The following is a 27,649-nucleotide window of genomic DNA, read 5'->3' as shown; positions in this document are numbered from 1 at the left end:
TGTGCCTTTCTTTACACAAAAGCATTCTTGAAAAACTGCGTAAATCAGATCCTGTTTTAAATGCCTTAAGGGAGCTATTTAGAAGGAACCCTGCAGTGAATCCTTTGGTAAAGCAAATAATCCTTTTGTAATGGGAATAATTTCTCCCAATGTATCTAGTTTTTTTAAAATCCCATTTTCATATATCTGCTTTTCTTCAAAGGGGGCCATACCTATCTAAATACAGCTGCATTTGCATATTGATTTTAACAGCTATCCTCTCAGGGATGTTTAACCCTAGGTTCCTTGCAATGGTGTTAGTGCTCTGCTGTTCATATTTTTAAAAATCATTATAGTAAACCCAGAGATTTCCAAATAGGAATAAAAGAATTTATTATTCCCCCTGCAGCCCTGTCCCCCGTGCCCCCCATGCAAACAGTCCACACAAAAGAGTCAGGAAGCCGCACAGAATTCTCTGAATTCTCGTGGCAGTAAGTCTCAAAGTCTTTACAGTTTTCCTTTCCTTTGTTGCTCCCCTGAATCTACCAGGGACAGGGCTAGCTGACCCAGGTGGGAACAGTGCCTCTCAGACATATTCTGACAACAGCCTGCAGGCAGGCAGAAGCTTAGGTTCAGTCCAACAAAATGCCAGCCTGGTCTCTCTGCCTGACAGAACTGTGAATCACTGTTTCCTAGGAAGAGGCAAGCCCAAGTGCTTTTATAAATACAATCAGATTAATAGATCAGATCAAAACAACTCCTTCTCCTTCCCAGAAAATGCTGTCACGATTGAACCAAATTGCATCAAACCAAAATGCTCCTGAATCAGTGTGATGAAGTGGGTTGTAAGCGGCTGCTAACTAAGGGAAGAGGCACCATGCCATAATCTCTCCTCGTGGGCCTGCCTACCAGAGACCAGTGCTTGAATGGCCACGGTGCCAGTGAGGACGCTCCATGTATACCACAGATGACAGGGCAAGAGGCCACATCCCAGGCACTGGTATCAGAACTTCTTTCCTTTTCAACTTTCCAGGTAAGGATGCTGCTTTCTGACCCACACAAGCAATTCCAGCTCTTTTCAGCTTACAACATCTTGAAGATGGACACAAGAGATGGAAAAGCACACACAGCTCAGATACTTCGATCACTCCTGCCAGAAGACCAGCTTAACCCCTGAATCCCCTTAACCCAAGGAAGTGTCCTTTTCTTGTCATCTGGCTGCTAAAAGAGAAGGCTTGGGGGGAAGGCATTCTGGAAGATGTCTACAGACATCTGCAAGCCCTAATACTCCCTCTGCACCTGGGGTGCCCTGGGCAGAAGGTATGCTGGTGGAAGGGCCAGGGGCAGGCCAGCTGTAGTGCTCAGCTAGAGTGGCCTCTGCCTGTGTCAGACCGGCACTCTCAGGGCATGCTGTGTGGGCACCACCAAGGTGTTGCCTGGCAGGCTGCCCGGGAACAGGGCCACATTCAAAATGTGAGTCTGGAGCAGGATAAAGTTTCACTAAGTGGCTCCTTTGCCTAGAGACTATTTGTGTTGAGGGAGAGGGCAGTGGGGAACATATGACTGCTTCACACTTGGACTGTCTCTCTCAATTGATTTGTAAGGGTAAGGATCCAGGAGAAAATCTTAGGTTCCGGTGTCAAGAGGCCAGGCTAGGAAGACCATCCTATCCCACACCACTCCCTGGTCCTAGCTCTCTGAGGAGGTAGAAGGATGTCAGAGAGACACAAAGAGGCCATGGAGGCTGGGGCTCTATTTCCAGAGAAGGAAGTGAATTTCCATAAGGCAACCAGGCTGGTAGTATAGTTATCCTTCCTGCATGGACTCTACCAAGCCTGTTCTGAGACTCCAGACTATGGTATTTGGGTTTATATCACATTTCTTTCTCTCTTTACCTCCACCGGGAACCAAGGTATGTACTATTTTCATACGCTATGATAATCACAGAACTACAAACCAGTAATTCACCACCTTCTACCCAAAGTATATAAAATGATGAAAGGTCAATTTTTAAAAATAAAAAATATGAAACAGACAAAGTTAGCTGTTCAGAAATTAAATATTACTCATTATCCTTAGAGAATAAATAGTAATTATGTTTTTGAACACAGTCAAATCAGTTGTGCTCTAAGTGATCTGACAGTGTGCTCCCCAGTGCAGAGGCCAATCTGGGAAGAGATTGGGAACATAAGGTAACATCCACCTCTACAGGCTTTCTCCTAAATCAGATTTTTCTCAGTGGAATTGGCTTTAGATAACAAAGGGAAAGAATTCCTGTTTAATTTTGATCAGGCTCAGTATTCAGCTGAGGAAATCCTGAGAAATGCAGAACAGAGGGAACCAGAATTCCATTCTGGGTGCTGATATATGTTTATTTTGTATCTTGGATGATTTATTGAAGTCTTCTTTTTGCCTTAATCTCTCAATCTGGAAAATGAGGTCATTTGCACCCACTTTGTGTGAAAGTATTTTGTCAGTTTTTGATTCTAGGCATAGAGAAAAGAGCCAAAAGCCTACGTGAACCCAAAAGGAGTGGAGTTCATGGCATGTTCTGTTACATCTTTGCTGGCCTGTGACCTCACAAATACACCTGGGTATGTATGATCTCCCTGAAAAACTTAAATCGCTTAAGGGACAAGACCACTTTTTCTACTTCTTTCGTATTTCCTTTCCTATACCACTTGTTACAAAAGTAGACCTATGCCACAGAGATAGCAAACATGGCTGTCTCCTTCTTCTGATAATTAAGGCAAGAAATGATGCCAAACCCTATGTTTGAAAAATGCTTCACAGATTCAAAGTGAATGCACATTCATCTGATCTTCACAATGGCTAGGTTGGGGCATTATCCCCACTTTCTAGATGAAGAAACTAATGTTCAGAGAAGTGAAACAATTTACCTACAAGCAACCTGAGGCTTATACATGACTATTTTTATTCTAGACCTACTCTCATGTTCCTGACCTGCCCTGGGCCAGAGCTGCTTCACATTTAGCAGACTAAGGATTCTTTCTCCAATGCCATTTTGGTCAAGGTTAAATAAATATGGTTTTCTTCAATGCAGAGAGGAAATTGATAATGAGATGATTTGTAACAAATGATTAAATGGCCATCACTTGGAAATCTCCTCCCTCTCCCCTTCCTGTATTTCAAAAGTTAAAAGGTGCTGGGTGAAGGTGGGAGCGATATCACTTTCCTTCAAGAGAAAGAAGCTTTGGCCCCACACCCCTCACCATCCGGTTGCTCTGCAAACAGATGTCAGAGAGGATCCCTCTTCCTACCACCCAGTTACTCTGAAGGGATGATAACAGCCATTGGGGGGTTAAAAAGAGGCAGTGAACCCCCAGTTAATGAGTAGGAATTCAGCAGGCAGTGTAAGATAAATGGAGCTCTCTCTGCTTCTGCTAGAGTCAGCATGAACTGCGGCCCTGCGGCTTGTTTGTGGCAAATGGAGTGCGCGAAATATCAAAGGGCAGTGATCCAGAAGAAGACCGACTTTGACAAATTTTAAATTGGCCAGAAAGAAAACCAGCAAAAAAGAAAGAAGAAAAAAAAAAAAAGAAGAAGAAGAAGAAGAAGAAGAAGAAGAAGAAGAAGAAAAAAAGAAAAAAAAAAGAGAGAGAGAGAAAATTATGCAATTCACTGTGTCCTGCAATTGTGGCATTGCTGCCTTTGTACAGAATTAGTGGTAAAAACAGCAGAACGACTGCCTGATGCTGGGAGCAATTATGAGCCATCTAAGTGAGATGCTTATCAGTGGCTGAAGCTTTTAGAGCTCTCACTGTATACAGTTGTGAGGAACTTGCTCTTGAGCTGCAGTTACTTTAATTAAAGTGTATGGGGTTGGTCAGAAGTAATTATCCTGTTTGGAGAAGAGACAGAAAAAAACCACCTCAACAATTCTGGGTGGCAATAGATTTTAGAAACAGCTTTGCCAATTCTTGTTGTATGTGTGCACTTCCCATAAAGGGATCAGGCTGAGATGGGTTAGACTTATTGGTGGTTGTTACCTAATGGCAAACAATGGGAGGCACACAGGGTTTATTATAACCCAAGTCACCGTGTCTGGCAGGCAACCTGGCTCAGGGCTCCAAACCACCAGGATGTGCGGTCTTCTAGAGTGCAGGCAAACACTCAGAAGTTTTTGTGTCTCTAGATAGTGAGCATATAAAGCGTCCACAAATGGTACTTTATTAATTAAATTACTATTTGAAACATAAATGAACTAGCACCTCTCCTTTTTATGCCTTCCATTCACGGAGTTTCATTACCTTTTAAAGACAATCACTCTGTTCCTAGAAAAACAAAACCAAAACAAACTAACAAAAGGACTCCAAGCAATTATCTTCACTAACCTAGTGAGGGGCTTGATGGGAGGTCTAGGCAGATAATCAGTGCTTCAGAAGAACCTGAAATGCATTTCAGTCTCTGGACTTGACACAGGGCTCCCACAGTTTAGTCCTATGTGCAAGCTGCAGCCCTTCCAAAGCTCCAAAAACAAATGAGCAACAGAGTAGTGCGCACAAATGTTCCCAGGGCTGTGCGTAGTCTTTACTTGGGTTTCTCTAGCTCGAGATGGCCCTGGAACTCCACCTGGGTAGGTCTCCAGCTTCTCTGTCCCATGACATCGACTCACATTCCTCAGAAATGTCCAAAGAGACAACCAGAAACGGAACTCTTAAGACTTTTGAGGACTTTAAAGCATACTCTCTGCCTGATTAGCCTGCCCCCCAACAGCAACTTCCAGCTAATTGTTCTTTACGAGGATATCATCCACAAGGCCAGAAAGATGGACTGTGTGAATTATAAGAAAATATCAGAAGAAAACTTGGGTGACTTTTGCTTTTTTAGGTCCTACTTTCCCTCCTATTACATACACTATTTCATTCTACCATGGCTCTTACCATATAGAGGACAGTAAATAAAGATTATCATGAATTTGATCAAATGCTTCAGTGCCTCCTCCCCTGGCCTATGAATGCACTCATTACAAATCAGCTGAATGGCTCATTGATTTGCCAGGAGGACAAGCAGACATACCCAATCGTTCAGCCAAGCGAATGTAGACTGGGTCCACCCGACGCATGGTTTTCACCAGATCTTTTCTGCGGAATTTGATTTCTACTGTCCCTTCTGGCTCCAGAACTGATCCCCTGGATCAGAGAGAAAGAAAACAAAACAGAAATAGAGGCACTTTAAAGGAAGGAGACAACTGAACGAGGCTGGTTACGATTTGCAGACCAGGAAATAGCTTCATTATGGTTTTGGCCACCCATGGCTCACAGGAGTAACCCCAGGGAGAGGCAGGCATCAAAAAGTATCTAAGTGGGCTGTGAGAAAGGCCTGGCAAAAAGCAATTAAAATAATTCTCATTACCACACCAGTCTACTTCCATCTCAAAAGAGGAATATAGATTCCACCATCTACAGCCGATAAGGGTAGCAGGAATCACATTATTTTCCAGGAGGGGGAAGAAAAAAAAAAGATGATGTAGGCACCGTGGCAGGGGACCAGCCTCCAGCACTTAGGCTGTGCGATGAGAGGTCGATGCTGATCGGTCCCACGCACAGCTGTTAGTCTGCTGGCAGGATGACACACTGGGCTGGGCCAAGCAGGAAAGAAAACATTCTGCCTACTGCTATGGAGAGGTCTCAGGGTTATTACTAGTGCATACTAATTTTGTTCTATTACTAGGAACGTTACCCTATACAACTTAAAAAAAAAAAAAGCTTTTCAATTGAAAAAAATTACAGCCACTACTTAGTACATACATGGCATTGTTCCAAGTGCTTACACATGAATCTTCACAGTAGTCCTATACCCAGTCTACACCCTCTATGAGGGAAGTTACTATTATCTCCCATTTTACAGATGAGGAAACTAAGGTACAGGGCGTTAAGAGACTTGTCCGAGCCTAACAAGTGACACAGCTGCATCTGAAACCCGGTGGTCTTGCTCCACAGTCTGCAGAGGAACTGTCTGTGATCTGGTATCAGATCAGGGGCTAGATTTGGATTTAAAAATAATAAATCCCTGGGTGTAGACTGCTAGCTGAGTGATTTGATAAAACTACTGGATTCTCCCAAGCAGCATTTGAAGCAGGAGGCTAAAATTTTTGCAGAAACAGAGAAGCAGGTATTCAAGTAAAATGATCAGATGCAGGAAGTGGCACGGAAAATGTCAAAGAAATACAATGTGAAATTTCCCTATTTTGGAAAGGGCTGAAAACTGATTGTGAAAGGAAGCTGGATGTGGTCTGTTTTACTTAAGTAGTTTCAAGGACCACCTCTTGACAAAGGTCTGGGACTTTTTCTTTTGCAGTCCTTTGGATGCTGTAAACACTGTTCTCCAAGTGTCCTAGAGTGCCAGAGTGCGACACTGGACTGAGGGAGCAGCTTCGGTTTGGAATCACAGAAGGCAGGTGCTATGGTACACCCCAGTGACGACCAGCTTGTTCCACAGATAAGCAGTTCAGGAGGAGTAAAACTGCTTCAAGTTGCTCACCAGTCAGTTAAGGCTTCAGAACTCCAGACTAACACTTTAGTCCTTCTACACCAACTTGCTTTCAGTTCCATCTGCCCCATATCTAAGAAAGAGACAGTAATAGGCCTATCTGAAACACAAACAGAGGAGACAATCTCTCTGAGTCTGGGGATATGTGGGATAGAGGACTTCTTGGTAAAAGAATCTGGGGTGGGGGACCACACTGGGAAAGCCTGACCCCTACCTCCTTTCTTCCTCATCCCAGCAGACACTATTTAGGAAATCTATTTTTCTGACCTTGTAACCCTCTGGAAATAGAGATTCAAATAAAGTTCTCTGGTTATAATGTTCTCCAGGAGAACATTATAGTGCTCCTCTGGAAATAGAGATTCAAATAAAGTTTTCTGGTTATAATGTTCTCCAGGAGGAAACCAACAGCTAGAGGACCTTCAGAGGCAGTGAATGGAAAAAAAGAAGAAATGCTACCTGCTTTCTCGGTCAGCGTACATCTCCATGTGCCGGGGGTTGATGGTGGGGTCAATCACTACCCAGGAGCCACCCCGGAGCTCAGCTTGAGGAGGAATGTAAACCAACACAGGCTGGGAGCACTCCCGTAAGCTATCCACGATGTAAGCACCAAACTTCAGCACCTGGTCGTACATATCTATAGAGGAGACAAATCAGAAATCATGAAACAATGCTTCCAAACATCGTTCACATCATGGTATACACAGAAAACAATATTTATATCGTGAGCTGTGCCTCCATGAGGAGGCTGCTCAGATCAGAGGTGACAGGTCTGGGGGTTCAGCCACCCTAGGTCCTGTCTGGCCACCCTGAAAAATTGAAAGGATGGGGATTTCCACCTGTAATGCTATTCAAGACTCTACAGGATCTTCAAAAACACAAGAGAAGTGCACTGTCTTTCATAAGACAGTGTGCAAGCCCTATGGATTGCATATCCACTTTATAGCCTTTCTGAATTGCCAGATTCTGGTTTCATTATATTAATTCACACTTGCTCTACAGACACTGAGTATTTTTCATGTTAATATGTGATCTCTCTCACTACATTAAGTTTTCTGAAGGAAGGAACTATTCAAGCTCTTTTCAAGTCTCCTCATGATACTTAGAATATGATAAGCTCTTAAAAGGTATAGCTAATGGAAATGGAGCCTTCAAAATTTTTATCTTCAAAATGGCATCTTTCCTCTTGGTATCCCCAGTGTCTTGTCCAGTGCCTGGAACATAGTGCTCAGAGTAAGTACCTGCTGAATGAATGGGTGAGCACATATGCACTTTGGAAAGAACATAACGAGAAAGAAAAACAAGTTAATTCTTTAACAGTTCCATTTTTACCAGGGCATCAATATGAGAAAACATTTAAAATGCATATGTATTGGGGCGCCTGGGTGGCGCAGTCGGTTAAGCGTCCGACTTCAGCCAGGTCACGATCTCGCGGTCCGTGAGTTCGAGCCCCGCGTCAGGCTCTGCGCTGATGGCTCAGAGCCTGGAGCCTGTTTCCGATTCTGTGTCTCCCTCTCTCTCTGCCCCTCCCCCGTTCATGCTCTGTCTGTCTCTGTCCCAAAAATAAATAAACGTTAAAAAAAAAAAAATTAAAAAAAATAAAATAAAATAAAATGCATATGTATTTACTGGAAACATCACACAGCCACATAAAAAGAAGAGCTACCTCTTCATTTTGCTAAAGAGTACACTTTGTAATCCCCCACAAGGCTAGGAGCAACCTGAAGAAAAGGCACCCTGGTGCATAAATAGAGTCCTTGGAAAGTAGGATCAGTTATTATTTATTTCCCAACAATTTATGGACTTCTTCCCATTTCCCAGCTCACTGAAGTCTGTGCATGTCTAAAGTCTTAGGTTTATGATTCCAGATGTTTAATGAGCACTTCAGCAGAACCTCAATGGATCCTTTCTAAACACCAAATAACAGGTTCAACTGAGTTCAAACTTTCCTATCAAAGCAAGGATCTCAATTTGGAATAAATCAATTCTGGAAATCCAGAGCAAAAAAGCATTTTTCAGAAAGTTAAGGGCAAATCCAAATAGAAATTGCTTTCATTGTAGTTACTGGCAAATTAAACTGCCACCTTCTCCAAAGTAAAAATGGCTCTCTCTATACAAACCATCAGTGAGCACAGTTAACTGCAAAGTATATGCCTCTCTCCATTGCCCAACCTGGCTGCTCTGTGAAGACTTCAGAAACTCCAGAAATTTAGAAGTTGCTCCGGGAAAAACTCCCTACCCTATGAGGAATGTGTATGGTCATATACTCTGTATATATGATCAGAGCAAAGACATTTATCCCTTTGGGAGGAAAGCAAAGACCAAAAAAATTTACTGCTAATTACACAACTGCTGTATGAAGAGCAGGGAATAAAGGACTTTAAGCGCTTTACGCTAATTCTGTGGTTATGAAAATAATTGCTCAGTTCAAATTATTTTAACTAAATTAATTCTTTAGTGGATATTTCAACCAGTGCTACATAATAAAATAATTGTGTAATTAGCAGTACATTTTTCAGTGCTGCCAAGAGTACAGTCTCAGCCTCAGAACAAGTAACGGAAAGGAGTAGCCCTCAGTGGTGTCATGCACAGAGAAGAAATGGAAGACATGGATAGAAGGAGAAAGTAAAACAATAGAAAAAAAGCACACAAAAGAAAGAGGAAAAAGTTAGAAGTAAACGAAGACAGTGTCCAGCCTTCTCACTCACTTCTGTTTCTTAAAGATACACCCACATCAAAATCTGTCTGTACTATCTATGATTAACAGACCCAGCCCCTTGAAAGGACTTTATTTAAAATGCACGCCCATTTATTTAATTTTTTAAACTCAAGTTCATATGGGATGCCTGGGTGGCTCAGTCGATTGAGCATCTGACTTTGGCTCAGGTCATGATCTCACAGTTTGTGAGTTTGAGCCCTGCACTGGGCTCTGTGCTGACAGCTTGGAACCTGGAGCCTGCTTTGGATTCTGCCCCTCCCGTGCTCACACTCTGTCTCTGTCTCTGTCTCTGTCTCTCTCTCAAAAATAAAACATAATTTAAAAAAACATTTAAAAAGATACCCTCAAGTTCATATATGCAAGTAGTTTGGGATGAAGCTGAGTGTGCATGTTTTACTTTCTGAAATGAACTTTAGTCCCTCTTTTTCATCATCATGGCTAGTTTACTGCATATCAGGCAGCATGATTTCATACACACACACAAATGAATCACTTAATTATCAGAAAACCATGTTCTTCTAACCCGAGTTATAGATGAGTAAACTGAGGCTTAGTTAAATAAGTGAATAAGTGGCAGAGTATGAGACTCGAACCCAGATCTTTTTGATTCTTGAAGTCCACTTTCTGTGACCTCATTCTTACTGGAAGGAAAGAGCGGGAGGCCAAGGCTGCTTTCTAGCATCTGATACAATGGCTGAGTAAAATAAAAACCAGAAAAGAGACTGAAATAAAATGACTAAATATTTTTAAATTTTGCCTGGACTTTTTGTATGTTCATAAAAGTAAGAAATTGTATTGATGACACTACACAGCTATGTGAAGGGCTTGGATCTGACTGCCAAGCAATTACCTTCAGGCCCCATGACTGGGAGTAGAAAAGGGGCCCCAGGCTTCATTAAAGCTGACAGGCTCAGGACCAAAAACAATGCCTCCATCTAACCTGGAACACCAACAAACCCACAATCCAACCATCAGAACACCCAAAAAACAACAAAAGGCTATTAAAATATAAACTGACACACACAAAACAAACTCTACAAACAACACGCTCACACTGAATCACAGCAGCCCCAAACCGTACATTCTGAAGGGCACGCTGAAGCGTGTGGCCATAGTCTGATACATATTTGTATGAAATCTCTTCCTATTTGAGACAGAGCAAAAGCACAGCCAAGTGTAGCAGGGGAGAGTGTATTCCCAAGGCTTTAGGTGAGAAATCAGTCTAGGGAATTGTAAAGCTATGCATATGCTGACTGTCAATTCTCAGGCCATGGGAAAAGCAACTAAGAATGGACAATACTGATAGGTTCTTCAGTGGAGAGGCGGGGGCTTGGTACTTTCTAAGCACTGTGAGCAAAGCACATCTGCATACAATCACAGAGCCTTTCTGGTGCGTTCTCAGCAACCAAGCACCAACCCTGCCCGGGGCCTTCATTGTTATACAACATGGATAAACTGTGGCAGCCACATGTACCAAACAAGGGAGCAGGGTGGTAGGGTGTTTCCACAGTGCCCCATACTCTTGAAACTGGAACAGATCTTATTGGCTTGGGGCGAGATTATCTGTTAGAAGCTGAAGGTAAACATTAGGCATACACAAGCTGCATACACATTATGCCAGTTCATTATGGCCGGCTGACACAGTCTTTCAACATCCAAGTAATCAGAGACTTTAAAATAGACTTTCATTCCGGTTAAAGTTTTCAATAAATGTTTTTTTATTGTTATTTATAACCTGTCCCAGGAAAAAATAATAAGTATAACATGAAAAGCCAACTGAGAGTGACCCTGTAGCACCAGCAGTGAGGCAGCTTAATATCACTGGGATTTGCATCCTATCAAGCTATTCATGCTGAGGCTGGGACCCTGGTGCTAATTTCTAGTAAATTTCACGCTTGATGTCTCCCTGTTGTGGGTCATTGCCGGTTCGCCTAAATAAACTGCTTCCAAATGGCTCTTCCATCTAAATATTCAGCCAGTTTTTATAATTTAATTTTGCATTATGCTGAATAGCCTTCCGGCCAGATAGAACTCATTGGAAAAAAAGCACCAATACCATCTTGACATACTTTTATTTATTTATTTATATTTTTACTGCTCGAATTAGACCTCCTAGGCTGACTAGTAAAGAGTTTTTTTTTCTCTCCACTAATGTCAATTTTCAGCATAGCAAGAGCTGTCTCTAATCTTTTCCTACTCATTACACACAATTTTGGAGTCATTTTACCCACAGTGCAGTCGGCTCCTGGCTGTGTGTTTGTGTGCACTGAGGGATGGCATAATTGTTTATTTTCCCTCCCTGCATAATCCCCAGCCAGTATTGAAACCAAAACTGCAAACATCTCCCCAAGGGATATGGAATGACTCTCAGCTTAGGTCCCTTTACATGAGATAATATGTAGAAAACATCCTGACCTGTATGTAAATATGAAAGGCAATGTTCTTCCCCTTCCTACATTTACACTGATCTCTATCTTCCCCAAAGCTTATTTATCTTAAGTGATAATGGATACAGCAGCACCAAAACTCTGAAGACAGAACGGGCCCTGGCCTGTATCAGGCCAGTAACTCATTTTTGACCAGAGGCGGGGGGGAGAGGCGGATGGGGGAAGTTATTGTTTAATGGGTACAGAATTTGTGTCAAGGATAATGAAAAGGTTTGGGGTATATTTAGTGCTGATTGTTACATAACATGTGAATATATTTAATGCCACTGAATAGTACACTTACAGATGGTTAAAATGATAAACATTATGTTATATGTACTTTCCTGCAATATGAAAAAAAATAACTCCTATCTGACCACTTGAAGTTTCTTATCACAGTGACCAAGGACAACTTCAAAGCAGAAGACAGGCAGGTGGCTAAGAACTTTCTCAGGAACCTACACAGTCTATTCCAGGGGATGTTCTGGTAGACCTGGTTTGCTCCTAGGCTCTAAACTCAGCCAACTGTGCTGGAGGAAGTCAGACAGAGCTGTGTTCCTCTCCCAGCTCTGTCATTCTTCAGCTAAATGATCTTGGGAAATTTACTTAACCTAAGTCTCAATTTATGTAAAAGGCAGATAAATACTACGGCCTACCCCTCAGAAGTGCTTGTTGTGACGATTATGTAAGACAGTGCACATAAAATGGTTAGCACGGTTTCTGGCGAAAGGAGCTCAATGACTCCTAATTGTTGTTGCTTTTATTGTTACAGGGCTGGCAGCCAACCTGGGCCTGAGCCACATGCAATAGAACTGAAGCTTTTCCTACAAGCAGCAAGCTGTTGAACTCTGAACTCCTTAGGACAAAAGAGCCAGGCTGACTTACTCCTAAGGAAGGTCAGGAAGAGTGAATTCTCAGTGGCCCTCGGGAAGAGAGATAACTAAGGAGTACCGGCTTTGCATTCTCTCCTCTAAGTCTTAATGCAAATTGTATAGCCAAGAAATGTGGGATAAAGTGAAGCTGGATGCTAAATAAACCTCATATAAAGGAATGAAAGGAGTCTCAGGCTCCTCCCCCAGAGAAAAACACTTCAGCATAGTATCATACATACTCTTTTGAACACTGTAGTATTTTGTTTATACTTTGTGGCTTTATCATTTTGCCTCAGACATTTTTCTCGACTCCTTGAGGCAGTGTCTCTTTCTGACTCAGTTTTGTTTTCTCGGAAGCAGCTAGCATAGTTCCTTGCACGTAGGAACTCAATAACAATGTCCAGGATTGACTTGTTGAACCTACACTTTCAGTATCTCACGGCATTTCCACTGATTTATTATCTTTGTCACAAAATTCACCTGAGAGTCTATCAAAGTATAAAAACATTAATTTGAATGTATAGTCCAAGTCTCCCCCAAGAAAAGTGCAAAATGTGGTAGATTTCCAGCAAATATGGGCAACGGGAAACTTTACAACTGAAAAAAAAGAAAAGAAAAACCACACTAGTCTTTTACACTTTGCCAGGGAAGCCTGGCTGTACAGGGCTTTTCCTAGCCAGGTGAAGGGAAAGTTGTTGGCACAAAGCTCTAATCTCTCTCCATACACAGCTGATAACCTATAAAAGGGCTAACTTCCTCAGGTTTTTCCTCCTTCAGAGCCAAAGATGCTCCTGTGCTAAGCTATTTCTGGGTTCATTCTTTCGCATTTGATATGTCCGTATCTCTGACCACTCTACTCCAGCATTGCCAACCCCTCCCTCCTTCTATTCCCCTCACTCATTCTACTGCTACAGAACCCAGACGTCTCCCCCCATGAATGAAGTTATACTCATCAGTGTACTCATCCCCTCCTGGTATGTAGTCTCTGGCCTCAGCATGGCCATGAATCTCTGGCCGCTGGAGAGACAGCTTTGCTGCTGTACGAGGTAGAAGGTGTTACCTTTGGCTCTCCTGAACAATCCACAGTAGCTGTGCACAGGGAGGATTCTCAGTAAATGGTGATACTAGCTGCTGAGATCACTAAGCAATTCCCATAGCACAGAACAGAGCCTGTATAATAATGTTCTAATATGCTGGAGCCATAGGCCCAGGGCTGTTGTTGGATAAGAATGAAATACACCACAAATTACCACAAAGAACAGCCTCTGGTACAGAATTTGTTTGTTTTCTTCTGGTGAAGGCTAATTTCAGTATCTACCCTGGTCATTATAGAGTGTTAGAGCATAACATCAACAAAAAGTGCTCAGAAAAGAGGGACAGAGACTAGCACAATCACATTTCCCCAGGACCATCAGAACAGTCATCATTCATCCGGGAAAGCTAAATCCACAACAGCAGCCCATCTAGAGAACACAAGTGGACGGTTCTGAAATTTTGTATGGAATTGTAAAACATCCAGAATTTTCCCACTCAAGCTGCAACTCAGAAGATATATTTCAGAGGAAGTATGATCCCCCAAAAGCCTAGGGTGATAGTTGTCAGGAAACCCATTGGCTCTGCCCATTATAAACCCTCCTCTGTGCTGTGAGGTTCTGGGGAATCAGTTTATGCCCCTCCAGCCCAGAGCCAAGCCAATCACCTTTCATCCCACCGGAGAAGCCTCTCCAGTTGGCAAAGACCATCAGAGGCAGCCCTTCGCGGTTGAAGTCCTTGATAGCCTGATAGGTCTTAAACGCAGAATCTGGAAACCAAACCTGGCCAGCCTGCTGGATTATCTATTGGGGAAAGTCAAAGAGGAAGACACAATTAACAATGGAGCTTGAGGGGAAGTCTCCCCAAGGTGAACAAAGTTTTACTGGTTTACTTTAAAAACTCAACCAAACCAAACACACAAAAACTGTTGTTCATCAAGAGGATCATCTTTTGGGGTTCCTGGGTGGCTCAGCTGGTTAAGTGTCCGACTCTTGATTTCAGCTTGGGTCATGATCTTACAATTTTCGTGGGTTTGAGCTCCACATCAGACTCTGTGTTGACAGTGTGGAGCCTGCTTGGTATTCTCTCGCTACTTCTCTCTCTGCCCCTCCCCCAATCACGTGATCGCTCTCTCGCTCTCTCTCAAAATAAATAAATAAAACTCAAAAAAAAAAAAAAAAAGGATCATCTTTGAAGTAAAAAAGAAGAAAGGATCCTGGATCTTTGACTTTGTCAAATTCTCCTCTTTTTAAGTCCTGAGTACACTACCACTCCTCAGTCGGAAGAAGGAAACTTTACTGCTTCTAATGGACGAATGCAGTCTTGGGAATCCTCATTCTAGGTTTCCAGAAAGCAACTGTACATGGCTCAACTACACCAGTCCTCAAAGCAAGCTAACGGTACATAGTCTACACTCCTCTCACTTCTGTGCTTAGTACAGCTTTCTCCATACTGGAGTTGATCAGCAAACATTTGACGTGACACTGCTGAGTAACCTCGTCCCTAGTTTCCCCCACCCTCATTTTCTGGATCTTATCAGGATGTAATCTACCCTTTAAAAAAAGTAGATGGGTGGCAGTGTTCACCTCTGGCGTTAGGGCAGACTTCTTATCCATGTGTGTGTTCAGAGAATCTGGGACCAAAGAGCCCTCAGCTGCAATGAATCTAGACTGTTTTCTAGCATCAACAAGACCATTGTAAAGGCCCAAGTAATTTTCCAGGTAGATTGCAATCCATTTAGAGTCACCTTAATGGGGCGCCTGGGTGGCGCAGTCGGTTAAGCGTCCGACTTCAGCCAGGTCACGATCTCGCAGTCCGTGAGTTCGAGCCCCGCGTCAGGCTCTGGGCTGATGGCTCAGAGCCTGGAGCCTGTTTCCGATTCTGTGTCTCCCTCTCTCTCTGCCCCTCCCCCATTCATGCTCTGTCTCTCTCTGTCCCAAAAATAAATAAACGTTGAAAAAAAAAAAAAAAAAATTTTAGAGTCACCTTAAAAGTGAGCACGTGATGGTCTGAAATTACTCAAGGATGCTAACTACCATTCCCTCCCAAATTGGTGGTGTGCAATGCCCCCGATATATCCACAGGCTCTGCAGATGGGAAATCCAGCTCCAAGCACAGTAGCACAGGGTACTTGAGGTTACCTACCTTGGCTTCAGAATCCAGGTTTGCAGGGTCGGCTGGGATACTTAGTTCCACTGTTCGGGTTTCTACAGCAACTACTCCTACAGGTATTCCTCCTAGCCTGATAAAAAATGACCCAAATAAGAATCTGATATATGTAAACAGTACAGCTAGTCATTTATTTTCCAGCCCCACATCACAACATCACGGTGGGGGCACTGGAGACTGCAAATACAGAGAACAGAGGGAAATCTGACGCTTCTAGGGGTGAAATGTGAGACTGGATTTGATAAATACTATACATTTTTATAAATCCAAGGGAGCCTCCCCTCAGAATCACTTCTATTCTCCACATGATAAATTCAAACCAAGGGTTGTACTAGGGGAGCCTCAGGAGTTACACTCAACAGTCTAGATGTGTGTGTGCGCATATATGCACACACCTATCTCTGTGGATGCCAAATGAAATTTCTCAGATCACTCTAGAGCATTGCTTTGGTGAAGACAGAGAGAAAAGGTCTGAAAGGTAGGAGGCACCTGAGAATTTAAGCTGGTGTTGCTGGAATAGAGCTGTCATTTCTATGGAGTACTAATACTGTGGTTCTGGATAAGATTATTTGAGAGTATAGTCGGTCTTACACTGAGTATATGAATGGGAAATGTGTAGGTGTTTATGGAGATGATGAAAAGCAGTGCCAAGGGTGCAGAGGTGGTTAAATAAGCCCTTAGCTTTCTATTTCATTGGAAGAGAGCAGGGGAACAGGGATAGCTTGCAGCAGTAATCTTGGTGAAATAGGTGATCTATATTAAAAGTATACATTTAATCTCCAACATATGTTAATTTTAAAAAACTCCAGGAAAAGGCTTTGCATCTATGCTCCATGATACCCTCCTAACTTGGTCCTCAGAAAGATTTCCTGATAAAAATCAGGAAGAAAGAGAAGAGGGGGATGGTGGTTGCTGTAAGGTACAGCGTGAGTGCTTACTCTGGAAAATGCAATTCAGGCTGCACTTTCTCAGCTGCGTTCCTTGGGGCTAGGGCTGGGATGGGTTATAGTCTCTCATTCCCCACAGCATCTCCATAACAAACTTTTCCATGAAGGATAGTCTTACACTGGCTACTGGAAATGGATTCTTGTCATCACAAGAGGCCTGACAGGGGCCTGAGTGGGGACCACCCACCCCCTTGTCACTTGCCTGCATTGAATCAGAATCAAAAGCCCTCTAGACAACCAGACAACGAGCAGGAGGTACACAGGAGGGTTTAGAAATATTTCTGTTCACAATGATTAACAATCCAACTGGAAACTTGTAATTGCAAAAGCCACCCTAAATCGGTAACTTATAACTTATATATTAGGGCCCATGTGACCTAATAAAGAACATCTTTATCCGAGTATTACAGTTATTTATTGAACTTGAAAACAGCTCAGAACAACTTCTGTTTTCTATTATACTTCATATAAATTTTATCAGGCTAGCACATGAAGATGCTACATCTTGTTTTATAGTGTGTCCCTGGACAAGGTGCCATGGAATAATAAAAGACAATTTACAGCCAATAGCACACATATTCCAAACATACATACCAAAGATGAGTTTTGGCAGCACTTACAGTAACAATCCCAGAAGAATACATTTATATTTATTTCTTGAAATACCATTGCTTTTGAAAGAAGCTAGCTCCATTTGTGTTTTATATACTTGTGAGCATGTGTATGTGTTTGGAGTAAGAAGCCCAGAACTCATCAGATGGAAAGAAAGGAAGAAGTCAGAGCGGGTGTTGCAATAAACAATGGCAGAGCTAACTAAAGCCAAGCTTGACTGATCTTGCTCACAGAACAATCCTTATTCTTCCAATCATAAGTGTGAAGCATTTTCCTGTTTCCCATGGGAGGATCTTAAAGACCTAAACAAAGGTTTCACTTTCTGAGGCTTAAAATCTGTCATGATTTTTACAGACCAAAAACTGAAGCAGAATAGGTAACAGACAAATTTTCAAAAAAGTTGGTCTGTGATATAAGGACCCTCCATAACAAACCAATAGACTCTGGTAGGAGGGTTCTATCTCCAGTGTACCCCCACCCCTCCATGGAATTTTACCAGGCACAAAGAATAGTTCTCACTGGGACCCGGAGGCCCGTGGTGAGGTAGAAGACCTGAGACGTGAGAGAAAATGGGAGCTAGCCCCTGTGAGTTTCAGTCTGGGCTAACTCCAGGCCTGACTCTTATTCAGAGTCACAGTGGAAGACCCTGTCTGTTGGATCTGCCATCTGATGGCTCCTTGTCATTGGCAGCATAAGACGTGCTGACCTGCTGTACAGAGAGAACCATGAAGCCTAGAATTATTTTCAAGGCTAGAATCTAAATCTCAACCCAATGTGGCATGTTTGAGAATCTTGAGCAGGTGCCACTTTTCACCAAGATAAGGAAAACTGATTGCCCCCGAGAGGAAGGTGAGTTCCAGATGTGGGTCCCTGGGGCAGCATGTCTCCGCAGTGCAGAACGAGATTAGGATCAGCCTTGGCAGGTGCTCGTTATAGCGAGCGCTACAGATGATTTCGTGCAGGGCTTGCTGTTGAGTGAAGCACTTCTTAGAGGGGGTATTAAAATTTAATAGAAACTTCAATTTCCCATTTGAAAAATATAGGTAGTCCAGCAATCTATCCCAGTTTATTTTACTAATTCCTATTTCAGGCAAACTTTTTTATTTTATTTATTTTATTTTTTTGCAATTCAAATCTGATGATAAACCAATATAGTACGTTTGTTACTTAAATAATCTCACTGCCAGGAAGGGACTTCTTCTAGGTTACATAGATCTTTTGGGTTACATGGAAAGGTAGATGAGTCTGATTCATTTGTCACCTGCCTCTGAAAGAAAATGGTCTTTGGGGAAGGGGAAGGTCATTGGTGGGCTATGGCTATTGTATTTGGGCTTTACAGCCCTCAGAGAGCTTTTCTTTCAGCATTATAAAAAGGAAGTGTCAAAACCAGACTTCAGATTAAACGCATCATTGGAGTGACACAGTAAATGACTACTGGGAACCAGCACTTCAGTTATGCTGCCTTGGTTGGGCATGACTATAATCCAATATTCTTCGAAAGTTTAGACAAAGAGATCATTATTGGTAAAACAAAACAAAACAAACCTATATAGCTATGGCCCTTTCCTCTCTCGGTTTTAGTTGGGAGGAAGAAGAGCTTCCAAAACAAAAGGGCTCTTACCTGGCTCTGCCAACCACCACAGTCTGTGCCCAGGGTTGCATGATTTCAGAGAAAGATCCATAGTCAAAGAATCCACTCAACCACTGACCTTTCTGGGCTACAGAAGGGAAAGAAAGAGAACAAAGGGAGAATAAAGATCATCAATCCACTGAAAATGCACTGGAACTGGCAAATTTAAGGTTGGATTTGGAGGATTATTTTGGGGAGTTTGTTGTTGTTTTTAACCATATTATAATAGATGCACGCATTAGGCAGCTGAATGTTCATCTGCCTTCAGACATCATCTCCTATTTCATTTGCTAGTCTGCATAAAAAGAATCATTTATCAGCAAAAGCATCATTTATTGTTAAACAATGGGGTTCAGCTAGCAGAGTTTGCATGCTTTTAAATAAATAACTTGGCTTTTTTCAAAACACCACAAACATTTGTCAAAAGGCAGCCAAGTCATTAAAGTGTTTTCAAAATGTCTACTTCTATTTTAAAACTTAGCTTACAATTTTGTTTGATTCCACTGACTTTTTTGTAATGGAAAGCTGAAGACAGCCAATGAGAAGTATTAATGATCAGATGAGGACCCAAATGTGGGGAAAGGAAAAGGGGAATGGCTTCTTTGCTAGAAAAGCAGCAAGATACATGATACATCCCCTTTACTTACAGCTGACAAACTATAATCTTTCTCTAAGGAAGGGCCATGCCCACATACTCTTGCACTTAATGTCATTAACTACCCTTGTACATAGAATTTCCTTACTGGCAAGACATGTAACTTTTGACATCTCAGGTTAAGAAAAAAACTTTTGTTCCACAGGTATCCGTGTTTGACCAAGGCCCCATAAAAGCTTCTGCAAATAACGGTTTCCTAGCTTGCCCCTCAGCTCACGGTTTCTCAGTGATCCTTCTAATTTGAACATGGCCCTCCGCCCCCTAAAAACCCAAGTCCAAAACCAATTAAAAGTGGAGATCCGAGCAAGCTAACCTCTGCTGACTTAAACAGGATGGAGAGTGTTTTATCAAGACTAAATTTGTAATTACTGTGTTCTACATTCCTTGCCTCTATGGCCCCAGTGTAAAATGTGATCATCCATTTCAAAATTATCTCTCTATCGTGAGCCCAAAGCCGATCGTTTAGATTCTGGTCTCGTGTTGGGCGTCAGTTTGAAGAATATCACAGCACTATCTCCTCTAATAAATGACTTTAACTTTTCACCTAGAAGATATCTGCTTTAACTTATCACAGGGAATCATCTGCTTTCTTTAACGCTTCCACTAAATTAAAATCTGAAGTCACTCGATTTGGGAGCGAGTGTTAGCTGCACATAGACAGCAGGATGAATTACTAGGGAGACGATGAAAAAATATTATCCAAAAAACAGAAAACTTAGTTTATCACAAATTTCATTTTATTCTGTGGATCTCATTAATAATGGCCAGGATAATGCCCACCTACATACACACACATCTGTCCACCCCATGAAAGAGGGCTCAAATTTTGATGAAGGTTCTAAATCAAACTTCTAAGTGTATCAGGATACTGAAATTTTAACTTTGTATGCTTGGATCATTTTATGATTCTTACTTCAATAATAATGATTTGGAACTATAAAATTCATCAAAATGGAAAGACTTTCTTTTTTAAAAAATTTCCCACCTTGTATTTTGACTAGGGGAGGGGGGTCATTGGTGGGCCATGGCTGCTGTAGGTGGACTTCACTTCACCCCCACCCCGAAACCTTAAAGAGCAGGTTGTGTTCAGTTCAGATGTAGAACTTATAAGTCAACTAAGATGCCCCTCCCCACCCCCGCCCTGCCACCACCCTCATGATTCCCAGGAGAAGACTCACTGACTCTTGTTCTGAATTCCCCCAGAAAAGTTCTGGATTTTAAGGCTGACAAGATCTTAGGTTCATAGTTCTTATCATAATCATGGTACACATATGAGAGGTAGGGAGATTACTATGGTGATTTTTTCTGGCTATGTAGGAAAAACGATTTCATTTTATGAAAAGTAAGAAAAGGTACTGAAGACAACAGGTAAAAATTGAAATTGAAATTCCTCTGGTGATTTTTCTATACTATCTATAGTTGGACTGCAGATTAAGTTCCAATTCCTAAGTAATAGCTGTGTGACCTTGCACAAATCACTTAACTTCTCTGAGCTTTTAAAGTGGTGATCTTTTTTTTTTTTTTTTTTTTATCTCTGAGAAGTAGAAAGCCTAAAGAAGATAATGTATATGAAAGTGCTTTGCAGTCCCACCTAGCTCACAGTGGGTACCCACAGAGGTTTAGTAAGTCTTCCTTACACAGACCTCTTCTTTTCTTTCAACAAAATCAAAATGACTCTTAAATTTAATGAATTATCTTCTGCATTCCATTCTTCTTTTAGATAATAAGGCTTTTTTTGAAATAGTTGCCATAAACATGCAAAGAAGAACACTTTCTCAAATAACCTGAAAAAAACAGATTCAAAATGTAGTAGGGGGATTTGGGGCCTCACAAAAGAACCACCTGAGAAGTAAGGTTTGTTAAAGCAGCCTAATGAACTGGCAAGTGAGAATGTACATTCACCTTACATGGAGACACCACTGTTTTTCTGTTTTTTTGTTTTGAAGATAGGTAAAATCAGCCACAAGACAGGGATATATGAGATAAACATGGAGGGAGGGCTTGTTCTCACTCAATATATTTATGAAGTCAAGAGTTCTGGACAATCTCTTCATGAATAATGACCTTACAAAATAATCTTACAGGAATAACTACAGCAAGTCCCAACTATTACCAATATCATAAGAAAAAAGGGCACAGGCAGGCTGAATGCTCAGAAATAGTGTGCTGACAAGAGTATAGTCATGTTCTACACTGAAGGTCAAATATCTTTTCTAAAACTGATTTGATTAATCTTTGTTTACAGAGATTAGATGGTTGAAGATTCTATGACTTTATTGCTTAGATTTAAAGTCTTTGAACCCATTAAGTAATAAGTGCTTTAATAACAGAATTAACAGAAGAAATGTATTAGTGACTGTATTGCTTATGACTCAGAGACTGACTTGTACATCTATTTCCTTTGTTTCTCATTTGTTCTGGAAGGGTTTTCCACCTTAATCTTTGGAGAGCTGTTTTAAAGATGTGTCTCATTTCCAGACTACTAAAGTAGCTCTGTTTTGTCATGTACTGTTGTGCAGGAATTGGTTAGTGAATAAAAGGAAGACGGATAGCCTGAGGGCCAGGGTACCAAAGGACCCTCAAAAAATACATACTTGGGTGAGGACGGCCTGCTAGCATCCATCGAGGATCATAGGGGGCCTTCGTAGGAACAAATTCGATGATTCTATCTATAGGATCCTTGGAGTTCAGGAGAGGTACTAAACTGTGCACATTCTGAAAGGCAGTGGGGAGGAAAGAGCATAGCAATCAGTGAACAATAGGCCTGTAGTACCAGCTCAGCCACAATCATTACAAAGGCAGTAGGGACCACATACGGAATCACACCTATCTGTCCCAGTCATCACTGAGAGGCATCCCAACTGTATGCCAAGCCCTGACCACATGCACAGGTCTCAAGTATCATGTAGGAGCCTGGCAAAATGTGGTACATTCTGACTCTTGATTTCAGTGTTTCCATGCTTTAGGGGAAGCTTCCCAGGGGGATGGATGGCTATTGCAAAGGAGAAAACCCACAGTGAGGAAGAGGCCTTGGTATGCTGGGATCTGAGCTCAGACAGGCCATGAAGGCTTCTGTGACTGGAAAACATCAGAAAGGGGCCTATACCAATGAAATCCAAAGGCATTTTAAGGTAGAAACCCAAAGACAGCTGCAAGGAAAAGAGAAACCAACAACTTCCAGAGGAATATTTCATAAAACAATTTCTCCCCCATAAGGAGGAGACCTCAAACACAGAGGCCCTGTAATCCTTGGTGGAGAGGCCTGGTTCTGTGGGCTTTGTCAATGCTGGGTACAAAGGGCTCACCTTAGGCATGTAAGACAGCCAGTGTAGGACAGTGAAAACCCCTTCAAAGTCATCACAAACGATGCTGTGGGTCACCCCATTGTTGTGCATGATCTGGATGCCCCCAAGCTGGTTATTGGAGGTGTATACTTCCCGCCCAAGGACCTAGAGAAACAAGCAAGAGAAAACACATTCATCTTGACAGAAATAAAGGCAAAGTCTATTTTGCGATTCTCACTAAAATGGGTTCTTTTCTCCACAAGACACAGATTCCAGCTTCTGTGGTTTCTTTGTCTTAAAAAGAGAGCTTGGGGCGCCTGGGTGGCTCAGTCGGTTGAGCCTCCAACTTTGGCTCAGGTCATGATCTCGCAGTTTGTGAGTTCGAGCCCCGTGTTGGGCTCTGTGCTGACAGCTCAGAGCCTGGAGCCTGCTTCGGATTCTGTGTCTCCTCCTCTCTCTGCCCCTCCCCTGCTCATGCTCTGTCTGTCAATGTTAACTAAACGTTAAAAAAAAAAAATTAAAAAAAAAAAAAAGAGAACTTAGAAAAATCAAAAAGGCTTTTAACAATCACATACATTGTTGCAATTTAAAAACCAGCAACCCTCTCTCTCTCCTAGCTGCCACAGATAGGTGTAGCATACTTCGACTCAGCTAGAGCCATGGTGGTGGGTGAGGCTGGGACCCTGAAGTGCAGGCTACCTCACTGTGAGCAGGCCAGAGGAATTGCTACACGTCTACACAAAGAGGTAACATGCCTGCCTTTTGACAATCTTTATGACAAGTCTCAGTTAAACGCTATGAGGTTTAGGTTCCTAATTTTTTTTAAAGGCTTACTTTCCCCCTTACATTTGAATTTTGAAGTTGGTCCCCAGACACAGCCCTAAAGCTGGCAAAATCCGGAAGCGACCCATGACCCACACACAAACCCTTGAGTCTGAAGTCCTTTTAGTGTGTGGGGTAGAGGGCAGTGATTTATACCCAAGCCCGCCTCTCCGTCTTTCTCTTCCAATGTTCCAGGGAGTACACAAGGCCTCAATCCTTGGTGTATCCCTGAAAGAGTTTAACCCGTGTGAGGTTGAAAGGTACCTGCAACTGGAAACCACAAAGTTTTCCTCAAAGAAGAAGAAAAGGAAGAAAAAAATATGAGTGGACTTGGAAATTGTAGGGTTTCTTTTTCCCTCGAAGACTGGTTAATAATTTCTTTCAGGGAGGGAGGTTTTCTGACCCAGCAATGGAAGCCGGGCAGCCTGATCACTGACTACTGCAAACTGCCGAGTGGGTAGTAATTGCCAGTCATCTAGGGTAGCCCTGGAGAGCTCTAAACAGTTGTAGAGCGCTTACTGTATTTTACCTTTTCTTTTCCCTCTCCCCTCCTCCTTCAGAAAATAACAACACAAATTTTTCTTCCTTGGTAATAACTTTTACTCATTTTTAGTCTCTGGGAAGAATCTGACAAATGAAAGACCAGCAAATTCTACCTGTATATTCCCATTTTGCCCCTTCTTGTTAGGAGCTTTGAGATGGTCCCTTCCATGCTGGGTCAGCCCCTACATCAAGACGTTGCAAAGGATGAGGAAGTTGGTGACCAAAGTAATCCCCTCAGTATGGCCCAGCTGGCCTCAGACCCATTTAACTTCAGCTAGGAAGGACGAAGAGACTCTCTGAAAGGAATATGGAAAGCAAAATTGTTCTCAGATTACCACCTTCCTTGGTAAGGAAGTGCAGAGAACCAGTGTTTGCAGACAGCCCCGGGCTGAACAACATGCCAGCGACTCCTCTGAAGGAGCCCCAGGAACAGGGGAGACCATATCTGACCACTGGGCTCCCCTCCTCCTCCGTCTTTAATCTCAGCCCAGGCACTGTGGCTCCTTTCTCATTCTCCTGCTGTCTCTTTCCATTTGCCCTCTCTCTGACTGATACACTGATCTCTCGGTCACTCGGCTTTCTGCTCCACTGAGTCCATATTACTAATAACACCTCCGCCACGGCCAGTTTACCTCATGAAGGCAGGAGCACATCATTACAAAATAAACTCATAACTTTGACATTCTAGCAAATACACGCCGTTTGTTATTTTGATGGCTTTAGTCTTTCTAACAGGCAGAGGGCATTACATACCTGTTTCATTTATATCTTTAAATGTGTGCACACATGTACAGTCACACATGCATCAGGAAACAAAACAGAACAAAAAACCAACCCAAAACAAATATCCAAAGCAGTCAGTTGATGGGGGACCCTGGTGGAAGCAAAAATCCTGTCACTCAGGGAGGCCATGCTCTGATGTGGCTCTGGTTTTATGGACGTCATAAACCCGATGGCCCACAACTGGTCCTTCTGGGACAGACCGCCTTTCTGCCAGAAGTCATTCAGTGTGATCAGCAGTATTTTTAATTATTAAAATAAAATTGGAAAGGGGGAAAAGAAATAAAAAGGAGACACTGCACTGACCCTGAGTATCTGATATTCACAATCTATGTCAGGCGCCAAGAACTCCTTGCTGCCTGGAAGACAGCTGGGGCCATTTTATACTCAGAAACGTGGTTTTCTTTCATAGGAAACAGTACTAGTACTTGATAATGTCCATCTGCTTAGAGCCTCATACTCCTCCCAAATCTGTGGTGAACTGATGAAGAAACAATCTTGGAAAAAGGGACCAAAGCAGACCAAGAGTTGCTCAGCGGTTCAAATACACCTTCCTCACACATCTTTGTCCCTCATTTCAAAAGGGAAGAGCATCCAGGACTGGGCTCATCTCGGAGGCTCTGCCACTTGCCCATTCTACTCCATATTCGTATAAATTAATGGGAGACATGGGGCGCCTGGGTGGCGCAGTCGGTTAAGCGTCCGACTTCAGCCAGGTCACGATCTCGCGGTCCGTGAGTTCGAGCCCCGCGTCGGGCTCTGGGCTGATGGCTCAGAGCCTGGAGCCTGTTTCCGATTCTGTGTCTCCCTCTCTCTCTGCCCCTCCCCCGTTCATGCTCTGTCTCTCTCTGTCCCAAAAATAAATAAACGTTGAAAAAAAAAATTAAAAAAAAAAAAAAAAATAAATTAATGGGAGACAAACTTGGAAGGAGCAAGAATTTAATCACTTAGCACATCTTCCCTTTACAAGTAATACGCAGCTTCTGATGCTTTGGCATTGTTCTCAAAGGCAGTATTTGTACACTTCTCCTATGGATTCAGAAAGAAACCTAACTAGGGCTTACCATAACCAAGGACACTATTTCTGGACTAAAGAAATGTTTGTCGTGAGAGAAAATTCATTTACTTTGGTAATTAAAGGGAAAAATTATAGGATAGACTAACAGAGCATCCAAATGGCTGTGACTGGCCTTATCTTAGGAGATGGGGGTGGGGAGGGAAGGACACACAGAAAGGAAACCTGCTTCACTAATCACAAACAAATGCTAACAATCATAGCTACTTAACAATCGGTGAAGAGAAAGCAGTCCCCTCCAGTTCATCTTCAATGACCGTATGTTTGGAGCATGCACCAGTAGAATGAGTGCGCACACAATAGCTCCTGATTTATAGGGGTCGTTGCTGACTCAAGTGGTTTTAATGATTTTAGAATACTTCACAACAAAAGCTCCAACCAAAGCAGCAGAATCTGGGGTAGGACAAAATCCATTCTGCCTAACTCTGAAATGATCATGCTGGAACAGTTATGCAAACCCTGATCAGTATCTAGGGAGGCAAAGAAACGAGTCCACATAGACAGTACCACTGTTTTATTATTCGGTGTTGCCCGAGCAATATTTCACAGAAAAATCTGGGGCAAACAACCCTCACCAACATAGTATCTTCACAAAGTAGGTGAGCTTCATTCATTAGTTTTCCAGCTCTGACATACACATTTCTATACAAATCAAGCTGCTGGCCATTTTCCATTTCCCAAATTACTTTTCTCACATTTTCTACTGCGTGATACAAATTTTTAATTTCTCTTTCCAACAAGCATCAATAACCATATTTAAACACAGGAGGAGCTATTCAAACAGAGGTGGCTCCTGAGGCCCCATTTTGCTGCCCCCCAAGTTTAGGAGGAGAAGAAGTACCATAAAATATTAGGAACAGGCACCACCTCAGGGTCCCCTGCTGAAGAGTGCCCACACCAACAGAACTAAACAAGGGCTGACTGAGAGGAAAGAGGATCTTCATCCACTCAATATAAACTTAAGCTTCATCCCACACTTCATTCACTGAAGCTGGCAGACCTGAGAATTAAGGGCACTGCATAAAAGCCAGTGATTAGCAGAGACACAATTGTTAAAGGCTCCACCAAAGATGCTACACAGCCTTTAGAAATTTTGAGATACATAAGAAGTACAAATGAATGCAGTCATACATACATGCTAAGGCCTCTGCTGCTGTTGCTGCTTATCTAGAGACACCGCAGACAGCTCAGGTTTACCATAGCTGACAGGCAATGAAAACAGTCTAATATACAGCCTGCTCTCTCCCTTAAATCCCTTTTTGGAGATCAAGATAAACACGTTCTTCCTTTCCCCAGTGCTCTAGACGTTTGACTGAAGTGGCAGAGCATTGTGAGGTTTTGTGCAAATGAAATCACTATGTAATACTGAATGAGTATAGTATTTACTTGTCAGGATATTTGTCAGCACAGGCATTAAGATTTCCAAGTTTCATAGATGCAACTCAGCTCAATTTTTAGAAACCTGCCCTTGTCCTGATATATACATTACGATGGGGGCCTTTAGACATATAGGCAAATATTTGCAATCATGTGCTGAAGATGTGAATAAGAATGATGCATATCAATGGAATAAAAAATGAAATTTGCTGTTTTC

General features: G+C 42.3%; 1 protein-coding gene across 21 annotated transcripts in view; it reads right to left on the bottom strand.

Annotated features, from left to right (window-relative positions):
• Positions 1-27,649, bottom strand: part of ACACA (acetyl-CoA carboxylase alpha) — a 285,398-nt gene that overhangs the window by 19,846 nt on the left and 237,903 nt on the right. For all 21 annotated transcript variants that reach the window (XM_086686727.1, XM_086686712.1, XM_086686716.1 and 18 more), the window contains 7 exons: positions 22,857-23,000; positions 22,146-22,266; positions 18,888-18,984; positions 15,684-15,780; positions 14,206-14,341; positions 6,949-7,126; positions 5,020-5,132 (listed from right to left, as the gene is read on the bottom strand). In XM_086686727.1, coding sequence (XP_086542853.1) covers positions 5,020-5,132; positions 6,949-7,126; positions 14,206-14,341; positions 15,684-15,780; positions 18,888-18,984; positions 22,146-22,266; positions 22,857-23,000 — 886 coding nt within the window. The remainder of the gene's footprint in view (positions 1-5,019; positions 5,133-6,948; positions 7,127-14,205; positions 14,342-15,683; positions 15,781-18,887; positions 18,985-22,145; positions 22,267-22,856; positions 23,001-27,649) is intronic.

The sequence above is a fragment of the Puma concolor genome, chromosome E1 (assembly GCF_028749965.1).
Source record: "Puma concolor isolate L17-30 chromosome E1, mPumCon1.1.hap2, whole genome shotgun sequence".
Lineage (NCBI taxonomy): Eukaryota > Metazoa > Chordata > Mammalia > Carnivora > Felidae > Puma > Puma concolor.
The sequence above is the reverse complement of the archived record's forward strand: the minus strand, read 5'-3'. Positions and strand labels throughout refer to the sequence as shown.